This window comes from Protopterus annectens, chromosome 11.part0 (assembly GCF_019279795.1).
Source record: "Protopterus annectens isolate FY-2018-M chromosome 11.part0, PAN1.0, whole genome shotgun sequence".
NCBI classification, from domain to species: Eukaryota; Metazoa; Chordata; order Ceratodontiformes; family Protopteridae; genus Protopterus; species Protopterus annectens.
This window is the reverse complement of record NC_056745.1, coordinates 1,431,774,420-1,431,800,618: the sequence shown is the minus strand read 5'-3', so window position 1 is coordinate 1,431,800,618 and position 26,199 is coordinate 1,431,774,420. Positions and strand designations below refer to the sequence as shown.

Here is a 26,199-nt window from a genome sequence, read left to right as displayed (position 1 = left end):
GAGAGGTGTCCTCAAAATCCCCCTGAGAGGATGCCTCTTTTGGTGACCTTATGGAGCTCCTCCATCCATGTAGGAGTTGGACAGCTGAATCCCATTCTCCGGAAGAGTCATTGTGTCTGGAGGCTTTCAGGGTGGGCCCATCCATATCCTTGGTTATCCCCCTCCCGATGCACTTATTGATCTGGTGTCTCAGAAAGCTTGGAGAGAGCTCAATACATGGAACCTATTCACAAGACATCTGACAAAATTTTGTCCCCTCCAAGGACCATCAACACTGGAGTAAGGGTCTGTTGTTGATGCTGTTGTGGCAGCAGCCACCAAAAAGCCAAAAAAGAACATCTTGGAAGAGAGTTCATCGGTCCAGCACCCCCCAACACCCCAGGAGTCTAGGGCATTGGACTGGTTGGGAGAGCATTCCTACACATCAGCTACTTTTGCTCTGAGAGCATTAAATTACCTTGCCCTCTTGATGAGACTTCATTACAATGTTATGTCCATGGTATCAAGACTGATTAAGACACAACAGACTCCAGTCTCAGAAGACTGTGAAGACTTAGTTATACACAGTACAGTTGATTACTAACATGTCCATGCATTCGCTGTCTAATGCAACTGATAGTACAGCCCAGGCGGTAGAGACCATCATTGCAATGAGTCACCATGCTTGGATGAGAATGTGTAATCTTGCAGACTGTCTCAGGGCATCCTTTGTTAATGCCCCATATGATGGCTTCCTCCTTTTTGGGGCGAAAGTTAGACATCCTGACCAGGAGTAGACATGATGGAAAGATGCTGACTGCTGTTGAAGTGCATTATGCTACCCTCTAACGGACCTTTTATAGAAATCAGAAAGGCGATAAATGCCTATTTTTCAGTAAAGCACAGCAGCTTTTTCAAGATGTTCTTGTTCAAGGTTTCCCTGTAGCAGGGGTAACCAGAATGGGTGCAGCCCATGCAGCAGTGGCATTCTGAAGAAACAGAGCTTCCGTGGAGTTTTCTCTGGGAGGCCCTTCCAGCACCCCTGAAGGGTTGCCTGACTATCCCACTCTGGCAGTAGTCAGGGGTCATTAGGCTCTGGGCCCTGAAGCTTGGGAGACCATCATCACAGATGCTTTGGAGTTACAAGTGATATCCAGAGCTTACACAATTCCATTTTTCCCCCAAAAGAGAAGCAGAATCCCTTTCAGATGTGCCACCCTATCAGAGAATGTCCGCAGTTCTCAAAACCAAAAATCTGTTGGAAAGCTGAGTCATCCAGGAGGTCCCACTAGACCAACATGGGTCTGGGGTCTATTCAAAATTCTTTTTGTTTCCCACAAGACAAGGACCTCAGGCCGGTCTTAGATTTGAGCAAGTTAAACCACTTTGTGAAACAGATTAAGTTCCAGATGGTCATAGTGCAGTCCATCTTGAATCTTTTGAGAAAGGGTGACTGGATGTGCTTCATCAACCTTATGGTCAGGTGCTATCATATAAAGATAGAGAGACAGTCCAGAAGGTTTCTGCATTTCCAGTGGGGAGTAATGCCTCTTTTTTGGTAAAGCAAAGTAGCCTTTTTAAGATGTTCTAATGGAAGGCTGCCCCATAACGGGCGGGGGTAACCAGAATGGGCACCACCTGTATGGCACAGGCATTCTACTCAGGTTGCAGGTGTTTCAGGTCTTCCCATACCTAGACCATTAGCTTCTCACCATCTCAACAAGAGCATTTCTTGCCAGGGCCAGGTATTCCTTACTCCAGTTCTGCCTGGCCTTGGGGATCACCGTAAACCATCAGAAGTGCAGTCTTTTTCCAGTTCAAAATGTGGGATTCATAGGCTGCCATTTGACTTCAGGCCACCACTTTGCTGTCTTACGGAAAACCTCCAGTTTCTATGGTTCTCAAACTTTTAGGTCACATGGCCATGGCATTTGCCTAGTCCCTCTGGCTAGGTACCACATGCGGATTCTGCAGTAGATACTAGTGACCCAATTGTCCTACCTGACTTACTCCATAGATTTTCCAGTACTACTGACATGTATGTGCCAGAGTGAAATCTACAGTGATTGGATTTTAACTGGTTTTGGTTGGAAGACCGTTTGTTCTCCCTCCCCCTCAAGCTATGCTCACAAAGGACACCTTCCTTCCTGGGTGGGGATGGGTTATTTCAAAGGGAAGACAGTCCAGAGTACCTGATCTATGACTGAGGATGATCTTCACATTAATATCTTGGAAACAAGGATGGCTTTCCTTATGTTGCAGGCCTTTCAGGACTTCCTCCCCAAGACTGTGATCTCAGTACATTTGGCCATTATGTCTGTCATCTGGTGCCTGAGCAAGCAAGAAGGAACCCATTCATACTCACTTTGTTGCAAAGCCATGAGGATTTGGCAATGGATGATTTCTTCTCACTGGTTTGTAGTGGCAACACACATCCTCTGGATGTCCAATATCTTAGCAGACAGTCTGAGCAAAAACATTCTACTTCTCTGGGTCTTCTCTACATAGATCTTCCTACCCCATTAATAATAAAAGTTTCTCCAGAAGGCTGCCCACTGCAGAGCGACTGTAATCCTCATTGCTCCATTTTGGCCTTGACAGATGTAGCTCCCCTTCCTTTGGCCTCTTCTGAAGTACCCACCATGGGCTCTGGATCCCATTCAGGATCTAATTTCTCATCCAGCAGGCCTGGACCTGCCAGATGTTCAAATGCTCAAGTTAATCTCTTGGTTCCTCCAGTTCCTTTGATATGGCCAGAGATCCCCTGCTTTCTGAAAGAGTGGTTCACTTCTTGTCCTCTTCTCAGAAACCTTCTACTTGCAAGGTATATCCCCCTTTGGGCTCAATCAAAAGGTTTAGATTACTTTTCAGTGCAGATTGAGGCTATCCTTGATTTTCTAACTGGTTTATTTCATTCAAGATCTAGTTTTCCAGTAGTGCTGATTGCCATTTCTAATTTTCATGTGGGAAGATGCAGTATGCCAGTAGCAGCTTTAAACATTTCTGAGGCCTTCCTTAAATGAGCCTTTTTATTGTGCCCCCCCTTCCAGAACCCAGTTCCTCCATGGGATTTGCCATTTCTTCATGTGCTTTCTGTTCCTGTCTTTGAGCCATCTGCCATGGATACCTTGTTGTTGTCTTGCAAGATTCTGTTTTGGTGCCCATTATTTTGATCAAGCAGCTGTCAAAACTGCAGGCCTTATCCTCATCACTTCCATGTCTGATTTTTCCACAAGGATATGGTGTCCCTCAGAACAGATCTTTCTTTTTTTCCCAAATCAGTCACAGAGAATAATTTGAATTGGGCCATCCACCTACTGGTGTTCTTATCTGAGTTTTTAAATAAAGGGGAATAGTTGCTGCATTGTCTTGCTGTTCATAGGCAGTTGAGATTCTGTTTGGATAGGACCGAGGCATTCAGAATGTCCAGCCAGCTGTTTGTTTCTTTTTCTAAAGCCAATTTTGGAAAAACAGTATCCAATATCCAAACCTATTCTATCTAAGTGGTTATCTGATTACATTTCTTTTGTTTAAATGAAAGAAAAGAAGTTGACCTGCAAACTGAAGTGACATTCTTCTAGAACCATGGCTACCTCCACATCCTTTCTGTATAGTGTGGCCATGGATAATACTTGTGCCACTGCTGCTTGGGTGGGTCATCATACCTTTGTGTCAGACTACAAATTGGATATTCAGTAGAGGTCTATGGCCTCTTTTGGTTCCCACTGTATTGTGGAGTGTGCTGTCCTAAGGCCTCCCTAGGGTATAACGTGACTGGAGACTCTGTCCCACAGGCTGAATCCAGCTGGAAATGACAACATGAGATACAAAAGTTGTATATTTACCATAATGATAGATCTGTGTTGTCTTTTCTGTCCGGTTCAGCTATTTCATCCACTTGCCCCCTCCTTTGTTATGTTCTGTTGATCCTTTGGTCAGCAGGGTCAGGGAATTATTTTCCTTCTTCTGTGTGAGAGTCCTTGGTATTAGGAGTTTTATGGAGTTAGTGCAACTGTTGGTTGGAGCAGGGCAAACTCGATCTGTCTGTTAGGCTCAACACTGTGAGCAAAGGAGGAGGAGGAACTTGGGAAACAGAAGTCCTTTGGATTTGGCTAGTCTCAGATCTGTGTCATATCCGAAAACCCAGAGGTTGAACTGAATGGAAAGACACAACACAAATTTATCACTATGATATGCACATGACTTTCATATAAACAGTCTAATCATAATTTGGGTAAACAGACATTTAAGAAGAAATGACAGGAGGGTTCTAAAAATAAGTCTTGAATCTTCCGAAACTAAAGACAGTCCAACAAGTCTGAATGTCTCTTCAAGTGAACTTTTGACCCTCTCCCACCCTGGCCCTTTTTTTCCCCCCAGAAAGTCTGAATCTCTGTTTTTTCTTTTTGGCAATGAATAGTTTCATACAAATGGGATCTGAAAATCATTCATCAGGGTTGCAGATGGCAGTGGGAGAAAATTCCTCCTTTCCGGGGGGGAATCATTCCTCATCCTCCAGATTGGAGTCTTGTTTCCACCTGTTCTTCATTTCATGCTGTCCCAAGGAATGATAGGACCAGTTCCATCTTCCCGGATGGGAAAAGTTTTTTTTCCAGGATGTTATTAGTGTCAAAGTAAGAAAATGCTTGGAGACCAATTCTAGATCTTTCTTTCCTAACCTGTTTGTGATAGTATGCAAATTCAAAATAATATCACTTCACAACCTCTTACTTCTTCTTCTTCCTCTTTCAAGTTATCTGGTAACACTCAGCTTAAAAGATGCTTATCATCACATCTCTATTCATGCAGACTTCTTAAGGTTTTGTGTGCCTGAATCACATTATCAGGTATCTGACTTACCATTTGGACTATTCTTTGCACCAAGAGTGTTCACAAGGTGTCTCTCCATTTATAGCTCATTGCAGGTTACACTGTATCCACATTTTTCCATATTTAGATGACTTGCTTATCTTTGCAGAATCTTATTCAAAGTGTCAGGAATGTGTCTTGGGTGAGAGATCTCTTACACATGCTGGGATTCCAAGTGAATATTCAAAAGTCTTTCTTGACTCCCTCACACAGGGTTGTGTTCCTCGGATGCCAACTATACACCTCAGTTCAAAGAGCTTTTTATTTAGATCTGTTTCTAAGGTTTTCCACTCAGACTTTGGTCACTGTGAAGGAATACCTCAGGATGTTTGGTCTTGTGGCATGTATGATTCTCAGATACCCCCGGCAAGACTCCATGAGGATGTTACAGTGGTGTCTGTAATCTCTTTGGTCCTAACATCAATACCCTTTATCTTTTCAAATCCAGTGCTGGGGTTTGACAGAAGACATTTTTTTTTTGTGGAGACAACAGATATGCTTAAGTCCAGGTGTCTGTCAGTCACTACAAATGCTGTGGGCTTTGCTTGGAGAGCAGTTTCTGGAGGACTAAAACTGCAAGGGGGTGTGAAACACCAAGGACAGATGGCAAGCACATAAATATCAAGGTGATGTTTGCTTTGATTAAGGCACTCAACATTCTGAACCATCTTTATTCCCCAAGACCTCTTCAAGTGGTTACAGACAGTACCACAGTCATGGGGTACATCAAAAAGCAAGGCAAAACCAAGTTGTAACCCCTTTGCAGACTAGCCTTGTTACCTTGGGATATAGCTTCAGAGCACAATTTCACTCTACAGGCATTCTACATTTTGTCAATGCAAAACTGTATGGCAGATAAGCTGAGCAGGACAAGGGCAGACCCTCACGAAGGGAAACTAGATCCGGGGGGAGGGGGGGGTGTTTCCAAGATATGATTCCTCTGTGGAAAGTTCCTCAAAGTAGGCCTGTTTGTCTTCTCTCTGAACAATTAACTGGCAAGATTCTATTTCAGGACTCCATGCAAGAAGGCCTGGAAGAGAGATGCCTTTTCTTTTGTTTTTCTTGGACAGGAATGTTCCTGTATGCCTTTCTGCTCTTACCACTAGTATCCAGGGTACTTCTGAATTTTCAGAAGGCATCCCCCAAGATCATTGTGATGACTCCCTTCTGGCCCAGGCAACTGTGGTTCTCCCTTCTTTTGCAAATGGCCAGGAGCAATTACCACAAGCTTACTCACACACTGGATCCACTCACACAAGAACAGGGGATGTTTGATACACCCTGACAGATGTCATCTTCGGTTGACTGCCTGGATGATAGGTCTTAATTCCTTTTAGGCACCTATTTACTGAGGATGTGTAGCAGGTACTAATGGAGACAGGAACGCCTGCTACTAGAAAATCATATATTAGTGAATGGAAAAGGTTTTCTAGTGGGTGCCAACAACATAACCGGCACCCATTCAGGACTAGTGTTTTCAGGTTTTACAATATTTGTGTGTGTTACTGTCATATGGCTTTCTCATTCCTATATCAAGGTTCATCTGTCAACCATTTCAGCATGTCTACCCATTGATCTTCCTCTTTCAGTTCACTCTGATGTCAAAATGTTCTTGAAAAGGATTTTACGTAAGAGGCCTCCACGAAAATCAGTTTCCCCTCCTTGGGATCTTAATTTTGTGTTGGAGAAGGCAACAGTTGCTCCATCTGAACCAGCTAATCTGGCTGACTTGAGATTCTTAACATGGAAAACAGTTATATTAATTACTATGACCTCTGTAAGAAAGGTGTCTGAGGTGCAAGGTCTAATGTTGAGTCAACCAAATCTCAGTTTCTATAGGGACATGATTTCCTTGAGAACTATTTCTTGTTTTATACCTAAAGGAGTACGTGAGTTTACTTGAAGCCAAACTATCCAGCTCCGTGTTTTCCTTCCTGAACCTAAAAGTGTGGGAGAAAGGGTACTCCATACTTTGGATGTTCACAGACAACTCAAGTACTATCTTGACAAAACTAAATCTTTCAGATCTTTGGGTCAACTAACTGTTCATTTCTTATGAAGGTAAGAAGAAAGGACAACCTGTGTCAAAACAGACCATTCCCAAATGGTTATCTAAGGTTGTTACTTTTTTCACCACAACAAAACTATTCCAGGCAGGGTCAACGCCTTGGCAGAGTGGGACAACCTTTGTCAAAACAGACTGTTTCCAAATGGTTGTCTAAGGTTGTTATCTTTTTCACTACAATAGAACTATTCCAGGCAGGGTCAATGCCCACTGTACCAGGGCCTTGGCTTCATTTATGGCTTTTTGAAAGGGTTGGATTCTAGAAATATTCTAAAAACTGCTACTTGGTCCTCTGTACGCACTTTTACAAAGCACTGTAAGCTTGATCCCTTCTCTAGCTCCAGATCAAGCTTTACTAGGGTTATTCTCCAGGGACTCCTGGACTCTCTCCTTCTACATCTGAAATGTGGTTAGCTATGGTACGCTGTCCATATAGCTAAGGCTACTTCAGCAGTGATCAGTATGATGAATGTAGTGCATTTGTGTAAGTTGAATTTAATTTAACAGTAGATGTTCAGATGATCACTGCTATAATAGCTGCTCTCTCCCTCCATCCCCCCTTTTGTGTGTTTTTTATACCAGGTGTGGCAATTTATTTTTTGTTGTTCCTAGCTTTGTCCTTTCAGGACTAGTGTCTGTCTGTTATCTGGCAAGAAAGTTCTGAATGGTTTCACACCCAAACTTATCTTTAGTTAACTTAGCTCAAGCTGTTTCAAATTCTGGGTGCATGGAAGGTGCCCTGAAGCTTTGGAAGAAGGAAAAACCTTGATGATTGGATGGGAAATAGGAAATTCACCCCGGGGATCACCTCTGTGCCTCTGCTCGACAGTGACACAGAAAAATAATTTTCTTGGGTGGCAAAAGCCAGGGTACCTTTTTGGCTGGACTTGTATAGGCCCCAGGGCCGATAGCCTAGTACCTACCTATGAAGCTATGAAACTGGCTGGCTGTTGCATCTTTGGCAGGATAACCCCATATAGCTAAGGCTATAAAGCAGCAGTGATCATTCAAACATATGGTGTTTTTGGTAAGTTCAACTTACACAACTGTACTTTCCCCCCCGTTTCACTTTTTTGGACAAGTTCAGCAGCCTGCAAACATTGAATGACAACCTTGTCCTCTGTTTCATCTTCCCTTATAAATTGATACAGAACATTGTCTTCCAAACTTCATTCTGCATTCTTCTCTCCTGTGTATAGCAACTAACTTAACAGGAGGCAAATTTGCACAATTCTCACCCATAACCATTGTCTCCAATATTTGTTCCACAGGCTCTTTACCGTTCCAGCTTGCAGTCCTTATTGAACCTCCTCTGTCATCTCATTCCTTCTTGTTGCCACCCACTGGCCGACAGGAGACAAATAAGGGAATTTTCCTGATACCCAGGCCAAATTTCCTGTAGTTATTAATAATACCACATTGGGTCTCCCCTGAAAAGTGGCCAGTGGCCTAGTGGGACTTACATGGTCAATGAAGTGTAACTAAAGTATACACGTTCCGCTATTAAAATTACTTTATTGCTGACAAAATCCTTATGCGTTTAGAAAATACTGCTAATTTATTGAATCACTTATTTCACATTAACTGTAAGTTGAATTTAGAAAAGTCAATTCTTTTTCCATTAACATAAAGAGTCATCAGTCAAAGTGTTAACTATTTCCAATGTCTGCTTATTTTAAATGAGGTCAAGTACTGGTGCATCAAGGAAAAACATGGTCTTGTTTCTTTTTTCTCAACAAAATATTAATAATTTTCTGGAAAAAATAACATGGCATTTAGATGGGTAAACTGAATTCTCATCTTTTAACCAGTCTCATTTCTTAAAAATGAATGTTTTTTTTTTCAAAAATATATCAGCTTAGTAATATAACTTCAGAAATTCCTGTTCATTGTAAAACTATCAACAGTTTGTTTCCATTACTTGGAATAACATACACCCTATACTAAATCTGAGTAAACTTGATGAGAGCCTTAAACACTCCTAATTTGTAATTGTATCGTTAATCTGCTAAGCTCATTAATTTTTTACATATCTTTTAAAGAGTCATGTAGATATTTTGCATTTAAATACTCCTGTTTGGGCAATGATCCTAAAACTCTCCAGCAAAGACTTTCAGATTAATTACAAAGCTTTGGCATTTCTTGTTAGCTCATAACATCTCTGTAAAATGTTGCCCTTAGTTCTAGGTTAGGTAATTAATGATACAGAAGTTCATTGGTTACTCTTGACTATTCTTTGCATTTAAGCTTTGCTAGTCTGTAATTGGTGGCCAAGTATTATGATAATCAACTCTTGTCAGTTCTAAACTTTCCAGTACTTGAAGATAAAATGAAGCTACACTTTGATTAAAAAATGTAAATATGGTAGCCTCTTCACGAATGCTTGATGTCACGATTCTTTTTAAGCCCTTAACCTCATGTACATTACTGCTGCTGTTTTCTGCAGACGTTAAGAATTTAAAGTTGCTTTTTTTCACTTCAAATAAATTAAGGACAGAAGGTTTCTAAGGTCATCCTGTCCATATAGCTTTCAGATTATATTTTGTTATGCAAAATACAAGACCTTACTGGGTAACCCTAATGCACATTCTGATAGAGCTGTAGCTATACCACAGAATTAAAAAAATATATTAGGTTTGTGGTATCTCTGTGTCTGCAACATGGGTTACACTGCACACTTTCACAAGACATGATAAGCTAGATGTGATCTCCAGGCCCAGGTTTACTTTTATGCTTACCATACTTTATGGTGTTCTGTTTGGACAATACATAGGAGGTGCTACCTGAGCACTCTGTCCTAAGTTTTGTGCTTATTATAACATTAGATCTGTGTTCTTATTCTCCACCTCCATTGGTGTAGAGGGATAAAACCCTGACAGTGACTTTATGACGCAAGTTCAGTTTTCGACTCAGGTGCTGCTGGAGTTGTCTGAGACAGGTGAAGTGATGTGGCTTGGCCAGCTTGCCTCTGTTTGGAAGGAGGGTCTGGAGCATTGGGTCCCATGGTACTGACCCCACTGAAGTAAAGAGACAACACAGAAGTGCTGGCTTCAAAGAGGTTTGGGCTGTCTTGAGGGGTTATGTAATTCAGATAAGTGTTCTGTCCTCACTGACACTCTACTACATACCGAACCTTGGGGTGGCTTACTGGACATTGTAATAGACTTAGGGACTACAGTAGAAAATTCACTATCCTCATGTATGACAACCCAGCTCTCCACTGGTTAGCTGTCACTCTGGGAGGAGCAAATGGACTTCAGGCTCTCCTTTCTGGAAATAAATAGGCCTACAAACTGAACAGAGTGGAAGGCTTGATGGTCATGAGAGGAAGGGAGAAAGAAGAAAATGGCTAATAAATAAAAGAGCTTCATGATCCACATCTGTCTGCTTCAACAGCCCTGCCCACCCTTCCCCCTTCCATTTATTCTTCCTAGAGAATAAAAATCTAATTATCTCCTTCTGGGCAAAAATGTGGAGGAAACCCTGATGCGTTTATTTACTTAGTTGGTCATGTGTATATTAGGGCACCTGGGCAGGAGAAATGTGGTAAATTATAGGATTTACTGGAGGGGTTTTAGAGCCTGAGAGCGTTTGAAGCTGCTGAGTGACTATTGACTAACCTAAGGTTGATGAGGATGGACAGTGATTGTGAAGATATAACAATGTTCTTTATGTTAATCACAGCTGCAGTAGCCCAAGCTATATGGGTTATGTCTTGTATAGGATGTAACAGCTGTCTAGTGTCCAAAGCTTCAGCTCACCTTCCACCTTGCCAAACCATTAGTCAGCTCGAGCTGAGCTGACTAAAAAGACATGTTTGGGTGCTAAGCCCATCAGAGCTTTCCTGTCTACAAGAAGAGTGCTCCTGTGCAATCTTTCAAGGATCAATGGTCAGCTAATGCTGTTCCATTGCTGGGCAGTTAAGTCCCCTTTGGGGGAAAAAACTTCCATATTTACATTTTAATAACTTTTTTGTGAGAAACAAGTACTTTCAAGCTAGAAAAAGTATTTTACTTGGCAGTCTCATGACTTTTATATACCTTTAAGTGGGAACACACTTTTTTACTTTTGTGGTTAATATTTGTTTAAAACTACATTTACTGGGGTGACACTGTTTATTTTACTTTCAGGCCTGGGGGAGTGTTTAAAGTGTTTTTTACTCTGTTTATTTCCACAGGGGATAAGTTAGTTTTTCTCTAATTTTCTGTTTTACAGACTATTGCTGCTAAGCTCCCCTGGAAAACAAGCACCAGTTTTGGCTTGACCATGGAAGAAACTACTGGGCCCTCAGGCAGAACTTTTTCCAGCCACAAAAAAGTTTGCTAACCAGCCTTTACCAGCACAGCAGGCTAATAATTTGCCTCAGCAGCAGGAAAGTGATTCTGCTGTGGCCAAAGCTGATTCCTCAGACCATTCATCTTTGTCTTCAGATCCCTCTGGTGTAGTCCATGCAGTCACAATGGACCAAGGAATAGCCACTTCCTCTGCAACTGTTTGGGTCCTCTCATAAGTCATGTGAGAGCCACTGTTATCGGTCATGGCAGAAGGGCAGAGAATGTGCACCTGCTAAACCAGAATGTTGTGCCCATCCCTTGGGAAACTGTTTTCCCTCATTTTCTTGTTAAAAACTGAAAACTAAACATTTATCTTCTCCTGTGGCAGTTTGGGCAGGAGTAATTTATTTATCTTTGATTGGGAATTTGCGCAGGCTCTTGACACTTCTTCTAAGGTGATGTTTGGTAAAAGAAAAGGGATTCCTCTTTCCTTGAAGAAGTTCAAGAGTTGGAGTCTGTAAGGAATTGTGAAGGGACAGATGCATTTTTTCCTGCTCAGATTTCTGATTCAGATTCTGAGGAGAGTGTGGATTCTTTTTCTTTGAGACTATTTCCAGGATGAATCAACTTTTTCAGTGGGAGAATATTGAGGTTTTTCAGTCTCTAAGAAAATATTATTTGATACAAATGGAATTTCAAGAACCTTCACCCATCTCTCCATTGCTCTTAGCTTTGGAGAATGTTTTTGTCACAGACTGCAGTTTTTTTGACATTCAGCCTGCTGCCCCTAAAAAGCAGATATGTTGTATAAAGTTCCTCAGTCTTTCAGGATTTTGTACACTAATCCCAGACCTGACCCAGCAATTGTAGATTTAGTAAACCCACCTGCTGCCAAATAGCAAGAAAGCCTGCTACTAGAAAGTCATATATTACCAAAAGGAAAAGGTTTTCTAGTTGGAGCCAACCAAAAAGCCCCCATTCACCGCTACTGTTTCTCTAGTTTTACAGTATTCCTGTGAGTTAATATCTTATGGAATGTCTTACTGCTCTGTCAAGATTAATTTGTTGGTCATTTCAGCAAATGTTTTTGAAAGATGTTTTATATAAGAAGCTCCCCAGAAAACTGATGGCTCTTTCTTGGGATCTTAATACTGTGTTAGAGAAGCCAACACTTCTACTTGAACCAGCTGACCTGGCTGACTTGAAGTTCTTAACATGGAAAACCTCTGCAAGAAGAGTATCTGAGTTGCAGGCTGTTATGGTGGGTCAAACTTGTGTTTTACGAAGATGCGGTTTCTTTGAGAACACAGTCTTTTTATATGTAAAGTGATCTAAGTGTTTTCTTACAGCCCGAGTACCGTCTCCCTGTTTTGCTTCCAGAACACTAAATTGCGAGAGAAAAGATGCTACATACATCACATGTCCACAGATAACTAGAGTAAAATCTTGATGGACCTAAATCTTTTTTAACTTCTAATCAGTTCATTTTTTGTGAAGTTACGAGGAAAGGACAGGCTGTGTCAAAGTAGATGGTTTCCAAATGATTGTCTCAGGCGGTTAGCTTTTGTTACTCCCACCACAGCAAAACTATTCCAGGTAGGGTCAAGACTCGCTCTACCAAGGCCTTGAATTCATCTATGGCTTTTTGGAAGGGGTTGGGCTCTAAAAGTATTCCAGAAGTAGCAGTTAGGTCCCCTGTACATACTTTTGCAAAACACTGTAAACTAGATTACTTCTCTAAGTCTACAACAGGCTTTGCCAGGACTATGCTCTAGGGGCTCCTTTACCCTTCCTCTTCTAACTCAGTTACTTTAATGTATGGTAGTCTGCTCATATAGCTAAGGCTACTGCAGCAGTGATCAGTATGAAGAATGTAGAACAGTTGTGTAGTAAACTTACATAATGGTAGATGTCCGAATAAACACTGCTGCAGTATCTGCTCCCTGCCACCCTCCCTTCATCCCTTTGTTTTTGTTTTTTAGTAAATGTCAGGGGGTGGACACTTTTTTTTTCTAGTAGTGTCCTCTCTGTTGATATGAAGTTTTTGAAAGGTTTGGGCACAAAGCCTTTCAGACTTTTTAGTCAGCTGTGCACAAGCTGGCTGACTGTGCACGTAGAAGGTGCCCTGATGTTTTGGGAGCTGACCGGCTGTTATAGCCAGTGCAGGATATAACCCATACAGGTAGCTAAAGTTGCTTGAGCAGTGATCATGCAAGCATCTACTGTTATGGGAAGTTTACTTATACAAGTGTACTTTATTGTATGTTTGTTACTGCTTGGTATTATATAGTTTTCTTTTGCCTGTTACACTATATATATATATATATATATATATAAATAAGTTTCAAACTTTCAAAACGTCGACTTGCCAGACAGCGCAGAATTGTATGTTTACCGTTTTCCTCACTGTAGTGCAATCTTAGAGTTAGTATATTTAATTAGCAGGGGTGTGGGGGGTGTAGGGGGGCAAGCCCTCCTACAAAAACATATATATATATATATATATATATATATATATATTTTTTTTTTTTTTTTTGTTTTTTTATTTAAATTTCAAAGTTTCAAAACTTCAGTGTTATGGTCTCGACCATAAGAAGGTCGACTTTTTGAAAGTTTGAATTTTAGAAGTAGACCCGTGTGTGTGTGTGTGTGTGTGTGTGTGTGTGTGTGTGTGTGTGTGTGTGTGTGTGTGTGTGTGTATATATTTATATACATATATGCATATTATATATATGTGTATGTATATATATATATATATATATATATATATATATATATTTATGTATCTTTTTATATTTTTATTGTTTGACTTGAAAATTTATATAAACTGTATTTTTTTAAATGTTAATAATTTATCACTCTAGTTTCTTTCCCCTTAATTGTGTTTGTGTTTAAAGCAGTGACAAAATGTATGATGTGGAAGACGTGGAAAAGACAAAGCAAAACATGGTAATTCAAGCAGATAACAAGCTGGGAATCACTAAGAAACAGTCCCAGCTGCAGCCTTCCTTGACAAATGGGAACCCACTTTCTGCATTTGATGACAGCACTCTAAGTGAAACTTCCCAAGAGGAAGAAAGGTACATAATGATGTAGGATCTGTAATACTGCATTTTTAGTTCACTAAGTTCACTAACAGTGTTTTACTGGTATTACCACTGCAGCTATGTTGTCTCTATGTAACTATGCTGTACTAAAACTGCTGTTATACATGTAATTTATATCTAATTGACTTGGTGTTGGCATTAGAAACTGTGTTTACTGATTTAGTTAAGCTAGGCAAGTAATACTCTACACTGTTTTACGCCTGTTTAAACCACAAATATATCTGTATGCAGTTTGAAATACGTCTACTGTAAAAATAATGGTTAGAGACTGTGGGATATCTGATATTTAAACTAAAACACCAGTCCTACACTCTACTTTGTCTGTTTTAAGTTTAAAATATCTGGTCACATTTTATCTAGTCTAATACAGAAAAATAAGCTAGTGACTTTGAAACGGCTGATTTTTTTAAACCAAAGTGACACTATTTCATGCTATTTAGACTGTCTTACTTAAATACATGGCTGCATTTAATAATGCTACCATTGTGCTTTGAAATGTGTTAACTGCTGGGCTGCTCTGATTGTGTTGTGGCCATTTTCTATGATTGTTGCTGCTCTGCTGTATAGAAAATAAATGTTGTTAACAGTGCTATATTCTACTGGCTGAAGGACCCTCTACTTAGCACATTTACTAACTTATGTATCTATCATCAGGTTATATCCCCCTCTATCTGCTAGATCCCTGAAAGGCTTGAATGCTAGAAGGACACCTCCCCTCCTAAAATCTAACTGGAAACTTTCTTGTATTGTCTCTCGACTCTGAAAAGATCTGCCAAAGTTAATATTACCTTATCCTGTCTGTATGTACTATACTGTTTAGCCATACCGGGTCTACAGCACTACCAGTAATCCCTCAAAGCCCCACAATCAACCCTAATATACTAAACTGGGTTACTCCTATATCTAGCTCTAAGGATTTCCTAATGAACATATCTAAGTTCTAAGCAGCCCTAAAACTACAAAAATAGCAGAAAATTGGCAGAAGAAAGCTTAATGTGCGAAAAGGCTGCAAAAAGTGATTGCTAACAGTATACTACGTAAAAATTGTATACTGAAGGCAAAAACAAGGGTAAGAAAGTATTTAAAAAAAAAAGAAAAAAAAGCCTTATTGTACTTACATTCTTATACAGGTCCTACAGATCTCGTGATCAGGTTAAGCCCTGCTGCACTCGGGCTCGCTTCACTCCTCTCCCTGCCCCCAAATTCCACCCTCCCCTACTAGTCCTAAATTTACAGCTCTAAAACCACTCCCCCCTTTTTAGAACCAATCAACAGCTCTCCAGGCATTATCAGGACCCTCCCTCCCTACCTACCTACCTATGTATCCTAGTTATCCCTCTACTCAAGTAGGGCAAAAATCAAAGCTAATATCTAAACAATGACTCTGTCATTGGCCATGAAACATTTCAAATTAATGCTATTATACTGCCTACAACCCTTGATGATAATTCCATATCTTCTCACCACCTGCGAAAATCTGTTCTACCTAGGCTACCACTACCCAAGAAGCCAAACCACCACTCCAATAATACAAATTAAATTAGACCACTTAATAATCCCCCTTACGACTAACTCCTTGGATACAAAATACCACCAACCCATTAGATCCAGATATATCAACCCCAAAACCAAGAATTACCTAAGACCAGTATTTAAATTCCTGAAGCTTACAATTAGACCACATGGCAAAATCAAAAGGGATGGGGACATTCATCCAAACCCTGGCCCAACCTCACTAGTCAATCCTAGCCCCAATTCTACTATTCCCACTAACTTACAAACTTTAAATAGACCTTCAAACTCACTCCTAGTCAGTCACCTAAATATTAGAAGCTTAAATAATAAGGTCCACCACCTGCATGCACTCTTAGATACACATTCCCTGGATATACTTTGTTTTACTGATACCTGGCTAAAACCATCAACGGCAGATAATGAGGTTTTACCCCCAGGTTATAACATACTAAGGTTAGACCATATCACTAGGAAGGGAGGAGTGGTAGCTGTACTATACAAAACTACTCTAGATGTGACCTCTGATTCCACACAACCACCCTGTGTTGATAATGCTGAAATTCTCATTACCAAGCTTCAAATTAATAAAAACAAAAGTATTAACATAGCCTGGGTCTACATTCCCCCCAGGTAATAACGTAAACACCATAGAAGATATCCTATCTTGGCAGTCTAGTAACTACACTCAAGAAACCATTGTTCTAGGAGACTTCAACATTGACTGGAATATTTGTTCCTCAGAATCTCCGACCATCCATGTAAATCTATACGGATTTACTCAGATCATATCCTCCCCTATAAGAATCAGTAAAGCTAACAACAAAGATAGTATCCTAGATTGGATACTCATTAATAGCCACCCCCACATGTATAGGGCCGGTAATCGACCCGAAGACGTAAGTGACCATTTTCTTACCTATATAATCAGGCATAAGACTGACATCCCCCACCAACCTACTTACAAAACAATTTGAAACAACAAAAACTTTAACCCCACTAATTTCCAAAATGAACTCAAAGCATGTAATTGAGCAGTCCTAAAACATCTACCACTTGAAGAAGCTGTATTATATTTCAACACCAAATTCCTAGCCATCCTTGATACCCATGCACCTGCACGTTCTATAAGAACTAAAGAAAAAGTTGCTCCGTGGCTTTCAAAAGAAACCAGACAAATGATCTTACTGAGAAACGAAGCTTGGACCACTTGGAGTACCACAAAATCCCCCTTAGATCAATTTAGATTTAGACAACTAAGGAACAACACTAAAACAATCTGCCACCCTAGATAAAAAAAAAAAAAACTTTCACTGCCATTTACAACAGAACATCAAAACAATCCATAAAAGTTTTGGGCAGGCATAAATAAACTTATTCACTCAGGGCAATGCACAACTCCTACCCCCTCAGCTACCATCCAAAAACCTTTGGAAGATGTGCCAATTCCTTCAATAGTTTCTTTGCAGAAACGATCCAGTCACTAGCTAACCAACTATCTCCCAGTTGCCCAAGTTGCTGCCGCACCTAATTCTCAACTTGCCTTTAACTTTCAACTAGTTTCCACATCACTTATCTGTGCCTTAATCAAAAAACTAAAACCTACCACCCTTGCAGCGGATCTCCTCTCAGCTAAGTATCTACAAAAAGCTGTGGATACCATCACATACCTGGTCTCTATCCTGATCAGTAGAGCTGTTTCAGAAGCCACAATCCCCTCCATCTGGGAAGACATCTCATGTTATTCCACTCCATAAAGGGGGCAGTTCCACTGAACTGTCAAATTACAGACCTATAGCTATTTTGTCACCCCTGGCTAAAATTATGGAGAAATGCATCCATAAACAACTCCTGAGCCATCTCATTCAGAACAATCTCCTGGCTAACTCACAGCATGGTTTCAGACCATTCCACAGTACAACCACGGCCCTCCTCTCCTTCTCCAATGTTATTAATCAAAACTGAAACAGCAATAAGCTTTCTTCTGCCCTCTTTCTTAATCTCTCCAAAGTCCTAGACATGGTCAACCACCAACTACTCATACACACACTTAAAACTATTCCCCTAGATGTCCAGGCTATCCAATGGCTCAAATCTTATCTGAGTGGTAGACAACAGGCTGTACTATGGCAGAACAAACTATCTTCCCTTCTACCTATCACCCTTGGGGTCCCTCAGGGCTCTATATTAGGACCCCTATTATTTTCTGTCTTTATTAATGACCTGTACACAGTCATCCCAACAGACACCTGCATTCAGTATGCGGATGATTCCACTTTGATTTGCTGTGCCACCTCCCATTTAAGTCTGCAGACTCTATCCCAAAGCATTTTTAATACTGTTGAAAATTGGCTCTGTAATCAATGTCTCCTGTTAAATCCTAACAAAATGAAGCTACTGCTTTTCTCCCCCACTCGTAAAGCTTCCACTCCAACCTTTACTATAAAGTCTAACAATGGCACTGTTATTGTCCCAGATCCCTGTACCAAACTCTTAGGTATAACAGTTGATAATAACCTCAAGTTTGATATGCATATTAATCAAACTATTAAAAAGTTAATAAAAAACTTGGCTCACTATACAAGATCAAACCTTTTCTCACTCCACTAGCTAGGACGGTAATTGCCCGTACACATGTACTTTTCACCCTCCTTTACGCATCCCCTGACTTCACGAGCTTGAGCAAGTCTGACCTTAATAAACTCTCTAGCTGCTTTAATCATATTGCTAGATTTGCCACTGGAGCAGCATACAGAACACACCACTGTCTGAACCTAAAGAATCTAGGGTGGCTAGAATTGCCTATCCAACTTCAGTACAATCAAATAATAGTAACATGTAAAATTCTATACCAACCTCAAAACACACCCATACTTACAAAAATGATCACCCCTTACAACAACCTCAACACACTCCGCTCATCCAACAAATTACTAGTCCAAACCCTCAAAAGCAACAACTCATCTAGAGACTCACTATGTGCCAACTCTGTTGGTAAAATATGGAACTCACTTCCTGCTGAGCTTACTTCAGAACCCGTTCTAACCCAATTCAAAAAAAATCTAAAACAGTACTTTAAAATGCAATGGCTATGTCCTTCCTCTAATCCTGACCAACTCTGGCAATATCAACATGTACTAAAGAGGTCTTTTGGCCACCCCTATATTGCTTCCTAATTGTTACTCTGTAACAAATCAGATTTATATATGACAGAATGAATGACTTTTATCCTATGTATTGTATCTGTAACAGCGCTTTAACTTGATTAATGTAACAGTTTTTCTGTATGTATGTATGGAGCTTTTCTCCCCGGGCCTGTACTGAAAATGGACAACTATCCAGTCGGACTATCCCAGTCAACAAATATAAAATAACTAAATAAGTGAATTGAGTTTTCTCTGTTGGCAGCAGAGTGAGGCTTAGGTCATTAGTCAGTTCTGGTTTCAGTAGTTTTACAGGTTTTAGCTGATTTGCTTGACAGGAGATCCAGCTTATTGAATGCTGTTATTCTGTGAATCAGTTTATTCAGTGAACAGCCACACTTTTTCTGTAGTCTTCCCCAAACCTTCCTTTTTGTTAGTTTCTTGCAGATCTTACTTTCACCTTATAGTGTGTCCTGGGAATTACTGTACTTCAGAGTTTCCAGTTTGCAGAAGGTTGACATTCGTTCATCATTTCAGCCTCTTAACAGACAGCATGAAATACTTTTCTGTCAGGATACTGTCTGTGAGACCTTTGAAAAGGGTCACTATAACAGTAAGTTGTGGCATCTGTGTTTACTAACCCCTGGACTTCCATGATCTATCCAGTTTTTCTAGTTGTGGTTGTTTATCTTGAAAAGACAAATGCAAGTCTTATGCCTTCAAAGTTGGTGATGCAGGAGGCGTGACACTTCCATTTGTATATATGTGCCTCGTTCATAGCTCTCTTCAGTTCTTCTTGCCTTCTGAGGAACCACTGGTTTTTCAGACTTGGCAGAGAGAGAGAGAGAAATGTAAGTGTTTAGCAACTTGTGTTGTCTTTTCTTCCTCATTGTTTTACTTACAAAGTAATCTTTTACTTCAAAAATGTACAAGTCTGCATTGAAGGGAAGCGATCATAACATAAGTACACTATGGTAAAGAGCACAGTTAAGGCAGTGATGTGACTTGACAAGGATTATAAATGCACAAGTACAAACATAGCTGTGACGTGCCTGGTCAGTGCTGTATAATGAAGCCCCTAATGTGTGAAATGCAGTCACTGAACAAATGAGGTGGCCGTGCTACTAGTGGTTACATGCACTGAGTACAATGGCATGCAGGTAATGTGCCTGGCATTATGCACACATATATTTTCATCAAAAAGATGGATCCCTGCAACAAAGGTACAGAGGGAGCCCATACAAGAGTTATGCAGCAAAGTGCCAGGTATTTTACTCTACACATTGGAAAGAAAGGGGATGATATTACAATTAGAAAAGGGGAAGAACATGTAGAAAAACCCATGGAAGAACAATGGGGAAAGAACAGTGGTATGAGGGTGAGAGAAGTTTTTTGGATGGGTGCGCTTTTTAATTTTTATTTTTTTAAAGGGCAGAGGGGAAAAGCATGGCAAATACAGGTCTAGAGTAGAAAAGTTATTGAGATGGTAGTGCAAACAAAGAGCAACAGTGAAAGACCTGACACAAAAGGGGTGTAGGGGAGTACAGTGGAGATATGCAGACAGATAGCAGGTGTACAACTGGTGATGGAGATGATTGGACTGCAACAGAGGGCAGGAAGGTGACACATATGTATGTCATGATGGTGTCCTGCCCTCTGATAGAGATGACTGGGCTACAGTGGGGGAGGGAGTGGCACACAAGGATATCATGAGGGTGGCCTGCCCTCTGATGGAGATGTTTAGACTACAGTGGGGAGGGAGTGACACACAAGGATGTCATGAGGGTGACTTGCCCTCTGATGGAGATGATTGTAGTATAACAGAGAGCGGGGAAGTGAAACATATGGATGTAATGGGATCCTATCTCGCCTACATTCATAACTGATGGGTTCGGAGCCGATCCATCGGCTCCGACTCGGCCAACTAGTATACTAGAATGAAGTCTCTTATTGGCTGGGCTACCCTCTATCCCAGGATGCACCACACCTGCTTCCCCAGATCTCGTTTGCAGCTTTACAAGCTAGACGTGGTCTCGACTTGGCTGGAGCTAAGTGTATTTTTCTTATTTTCTTCTGGTCTTTTGACCTGGGGTTTCTTCATAAATTCAATCAACAGCTGTTTTAACAGCTATTCTGTGTATTGTTTGAGTGTTATTGGCAGTTTTTGTATCTGTTGGTATTTTGGGCAAGGCCCGTTTAAGTTAGAGGGCCTTTGCCCTTCTTAGTGGAGTGAGTGTGTTGTCTATTTTTACTCCTTTTCTTCTCCGGGTAAAGCCCGTTTAAGTTAGAGGGCTTTTGCCCGTTGTTGTGTTCCCATGTTGTTGTTTTTCTCTCCTGTGAGGTAAACCTTGTCTTCAGAGAGCTCGCGCCCTTTTCTCGCGCTCTAACAGTTTTTGGTCAAGTACTGTTGTGGCAGTTAGATTGTTCACTAAAATGTCTAAAGAGCAGAAATCAGGGTTTAAAAAGTGCACTAGGTGCAATTATAAAATGTCTATCACGGATAGTCATGCCATTTGCGTGTATTGTTTAGGGCCAAAGCATTTGCAAGAGACATGTAGTGTATGTCATGCCTTTTCCGCTAGGGTTCTTCAAGAACGTAAAAATAAATTAATCCTGAAGGGCCTTATTAAGCCCTCCTTTGAGGAAGCTTTGGCTTCATCTCCTGCTACTGCTTCTAAAAAGAAAAGGTCGTCGGCTCCGACCAGTCCGTCGGAGCCGACTACTAAGAAGCATAAGATGTAATGGGATCCTATCTCACCTACATTCATAACAGATGGGTTCGGAGCCAATCCATCGGCTCCGACTCGGCAACTAATACACTAGCACGAAGTCTCTCATTGGCTGGGCTACTCCCTATCCCAGGATGCACTACACCTGCTTCCCCAGATCTCGTTTGCCGCTTAACAAGCTGGACGTGGTCTCGACTTGGCTGGAGCTAAGTGGTTCTTTTTACCTTTATTGGTCTTTGACCTGGGGGTTTTTTGTCTATATTAACCAAACAGCTGTTTTAACAGCTATTCCTTATTATTTGAGTGCTTGAGTGTTTTCTAAAAATTTATTTTATTCAGTCGGGCAAGGCCCGTTTAAGTTAGAGGGCCTTTGCCCTACCTTTGAGTGCTATTAAGCTTTAATTAACTTTTGGTTAATTGTTTTTCGGGCAAAGCCCGTTTAAATTAGAGGGCTTTGGGCCGTTTAACTTGTTTTATCTATTTACTGTTTGTTGTGAGGTAAACTTTTTCATCAGTACTCGCGCCAGTGTGTCTCGCGCTTTTCAGTTGGCGCAATTTGTTTATAGTGCTATACTTGTTGTGGTAGAGTCAGGAGTTCCATAGAATTTTACTTGTTGAGGCCTGTATCATGTCTAAGGAACAAAAGTCAGGTTTTAAAAAATGCACTCGGTGCAGTTATAAAATGTCCATTACAGACAGTCATTCAGTCTGTGTTTATTGTTTGGGACCGAAACATCTGCAAGAGACTTGTAGCATCTGTCATGCGTTCTCCTCTAGAGTTCTTCAAGAACGCAAGAACAAGCTAATTTTGAAAGGGCTTATTAAACCTTCTTTTGAGGAAGCCTTAGATCCACCTGTTGCTTCCAAAAAGAAAAGATCGTCGGCTCCGACAAGTCCGTCGGAGCCGTCTTCTAAAAAGCCAAAATTGACCTCTTCTTCCTCGGCTCCACTGACTTCGGGGCCGAGGGTCGAAGGGTCTGCCTCGATACCTCCTGCCTCGGCTCCATTGCTTTCAGAGCCGCAGGTTGGAGTATCGAGAGGTGAATCACCTCCATCGGTTCCAATGGCTTCGGAGCCGGTGGAGGTGTGCAGCTCAGACTCTTCCCCCTCGGCTCCGAAGAAAGCTCCTTCGGCGCCGATGGTGGTCCATGCTGTGGTGGAGTCGGCGCCGATAGCGTTGGAGCCGTTTCGGAGCCGGTCCCCTTCTCTCTCGGAGCCGAGAGGAAAGTCTTCTCGATTGTCTACCTCCTCTAAATCATAGAGACTTTCTGATTCGGACCTGGATAGGGTTATACAGAGGCTATTCCAATCTCCAGTTTTTACTAAATTGGTCTCGGCTCCAGCACAGTTAGCTTCGGAGCCGATCCCCCCTCCAACACATTCGATTCCTCCTCCAACCTCCTCGGAGCCGTTGGAGTCGGTGGTGGTGGAACAAAGCGGAGCCATACGGTCGGAGCAGAGACCCCTTCGAGGCCTCTCGGTTCCGACTGTGCTTCCTACCCTGTCCTCCGGTTCAGGGTTTGGTACTGCGACCTCTTCAGCCGGGGCCGAGGGGAACACTTTGGGTTTGGGTGCTTCGGTACCTAGTCTTCCTCTCGGAGCATCGGCTGCTGGAATTCCTGGTGCCATCGTGGCCTCTAGACTTGGATTCTGGAGGTCCGGCCTTTCAGGCCATGAGGAGCGCGCTGGCCATGCCTTTGCCAGTTCAGCAAGATTCTACCTCACCGTCCCTAGATTTGGAGACTGGTGCCTCTGTTGTGTTGCAGCTCCCCGGCAGCGGGGCCCCGGGGCCTGAGGATACCCCCATCGGCGGTTCCCTTCTTCCGGGTGGTCCGTCCGAATCTGCTTCGGACAAACCCCCAAGGAAGAAATTGTGTAAGAGGAAGCACGTAGACTCCCAAGATGAGTCTGTTACATCGGATACTGACCTCGATGACGCAGAAGGGTCTCCCAAATCATCTTCGGATGATATCTCCTTCTCAGACATCTTGGAGATTCTGAGACAGAGAGGTGACTGGCAAGCCAAAACCCCTTCAGCTGAGGAGTCACTCTTCCTCAAGGCCTTTGGGGCCCAGCCTTCCGCCTCCTGGGTGTCTCAGCCTTCGATGAACTCCTTGATTTGGTTTCTCAAGGGCGGGGAACACCCTGATTCTGTGGAACCGGTGCCTGCGAGGCCCAATAAGTTTTTGTCAGCCCCCCCCCCAGAAGGAATTTCTCACAAAGGGTGTGCCTGTAGATGCTTTGGTGGTGGCTTCTGCCACACAGCAGGACGTGGCAGAGGCTTCGACGTCTGTTCATCCTCCTAATAAGGATTCCAGGAGCATGGATAGGTACGGGAAGCGTACCCTGTCTTCAGCGGCCTTTGCCTTACGGTCGCTGAATTACCTGTGTCATTTTACTAGGCTCCAAAGAGACCTCCTTAAAGAGCTAGGTGAATCCCTCACAGGTAATCTACCTGAGGCATTAGCCCACACTGTTGGCGCCCAGATGACTACCTTATCATCCATTGTGAACTCGTCCATGAGGCTCATCTCGTATGCGGCCGAGGGGGCGAGTAGAGCAGCGGGAACAGGCGTGGCCCTTAGGAGACACGCCTGGTTACGCTTGTGTTCCTTTGCGGAGGCCTTTAAGTCTTCCTTCGCTGAAGCCCCTTTTGATGGGTCCTTTTTGTTTGGACCCAAGGTGAAGGACACACTGACTTGGTGCGAGCAAGAGGGCAAGACCTTGACTGCCGTTGGGGCCCGTTTTTCCGCTCCCTCTAGGCCTTACCCCAAGGCCCAGAGAGGAGGGAAAATGTGGTTCAGGAAAACTCAGAGGTCTTTCCCTACTCCACCCAGTGATCCCCCCTCTAGAGGCAGGGGGGGGGAATTCGGTAAGACGCCGTCCCAGAGGTGGCAGAGGCCCCCGTAACTCTGGAGACCGCGATTCCTTTCGTGGTTCCTCCTACGCTCACCGTCCCTGAGTTGGTGCCCGACTGTGCAGCTCCGGAGCCAGTCGGGGGTCGTTTTGCGGAACACCCACAAGCTTGGGAAGCTATTACCAGCGACCAGTGGGTGCTCCTGATTATTACCGGAGGCTATCTCATTCCCTTCATCAAGCCCCCCCTTCCCTTCAGGGAAATCCCGGATGTGCCACCCAGTCAGCGGGATCAAGCAACAATAGAGGTTTCAAAGCTGCTAGAAAAAGGAGTCATCCAGCCTGTCCCCGCCGATCAGATCGGATCAGGAACTTACTCAAGACTATTTTTGGTGCCAAAAAAGACAGGTTCATAGGTTCATAGGTTGGTACTAGGCTATCAGCCCTAGGGCCTATACAAGCCTAGCCATAACAATTCCCTGGCTATTTCTTCCCACATTATTTACTTTCCTGGACCCTTGTCTAGCAGGGCGACTGACGTGATCCCTGGGGTGAATTTCCTTTCTCCCATCCAGTCGTCAAGGTTCCTTTTGAAGAGGTCCAAAGAGGCACTCTGCTTGATATGTATGGGCAATCTATTCCAGAGTCTGGGGAGTCTCTGGGTCAGGAACCTATCCCTCCAGCATGTTTTGTTTATTGTGATGACAAGGTTTAGATCCCTGGAGCGTGTAGCTCTGACGGATTGGGATTTCTTTAAGTGTAGCATGTCCAACAGCTCTGGGTTTGACATGGCCTTGTATGACAGGGGACTTCAGGCCCATTTTGGACCTCAGTTCATTGAATCGCTTTGTGAAAAAGTCCAAATTCCGAATGGTCACTCTTCAGTCCATTCTCCCACTGTTGGAGAAGGATGTCTGGATGTGCTCCATAGATCTCAAGGACGCTTACTATCACATTCTGATAAGTTAAGAGTCCAGGAGTCATTTACGCTTCCGCCTGGGAGACAGTCATTTCCAGTTTCGAGCACTGCCCTTTGGTCTCACCACAGCCCCCAGGGTGTTCACCAAGTGTCTGGCAGTGGTTACTGCTCACCTGAGAAGTCTAGGATTCCAAGTGTTTCCATATCTAGACAACTGGCTCCTTACTGCCACCTCCAAGCATCTACTAATTCAGTCGCTCATGGCCACAGTCAGCTTGGGCCGTTTCCTAGGAATCACTTTCAACTGGGAAAAATCTGTGCTACAGCCATCTCAGCGTATTACCTTTATAGGCGCAGAGTTAGACACAAGAAGGATGCGCGCCTTCTTACCGGCAGCAAGGATTCAGGTTTTGCAGAATCAAGTTCGATCCTGCCTCTCTTTTTCAGTTGGGCTCTTCAGTTTCCACGATTAAGGTTCAGCTAGCGGCCATCTCTAATTTTCATGTTTATTTTGAACCTTCATTAATGGCAAACAAGCTTTGCAAGGCTTTCCTTAAAGGAGCGTGGCTCCTTAGGCCCCCGATATCTCATCCTGTGCCCCCTTGGGACCTAAATATGGTCCTGGCTGCCTTAACTGCCCGCCCCTTTGAACCAGCAGCTACCTGTGATATGAAATTCCTGTCTTGGAAGACCGCTTTTTTAGTGGCCATAACTTCGGCCAAGCGGGTTTCAGAGCTCCAGGCTCT

The 26,199-nt window shown here is 42.5% G+C and overlaps 1 protein-coding gene across 7 annotated transcripts in view; it reads left to right on the top strand.

Moving 5' to 3' along the window:
* The window catches only part of LOC122815888 (ankyrin repeat domain-containing protein 26-like), a 2,190,206-nt gene that overhangs the window by 967,386 nt on the left and 1,196,621 nt on the right, over positions 1 to 26,199 (top strand). For 6 of the 7 annotated variants that reach the window (XM_044088730.1, XM_044088731.1, XM_044088729.1 and 3 more), the window contains one exon: positions 14,085 to 14,267. In XM_044088730.1, the coding sequence (XP_043944665.1) occupies positions 14,085 to 14,267 (183 nt within the window). The remainder of the gene's footprint in view (positions 1 to 14,084; positions 14,268 to 26,199) is intronic. The other variant, XM_044088728.1, reaches the window with a different exon arrangement.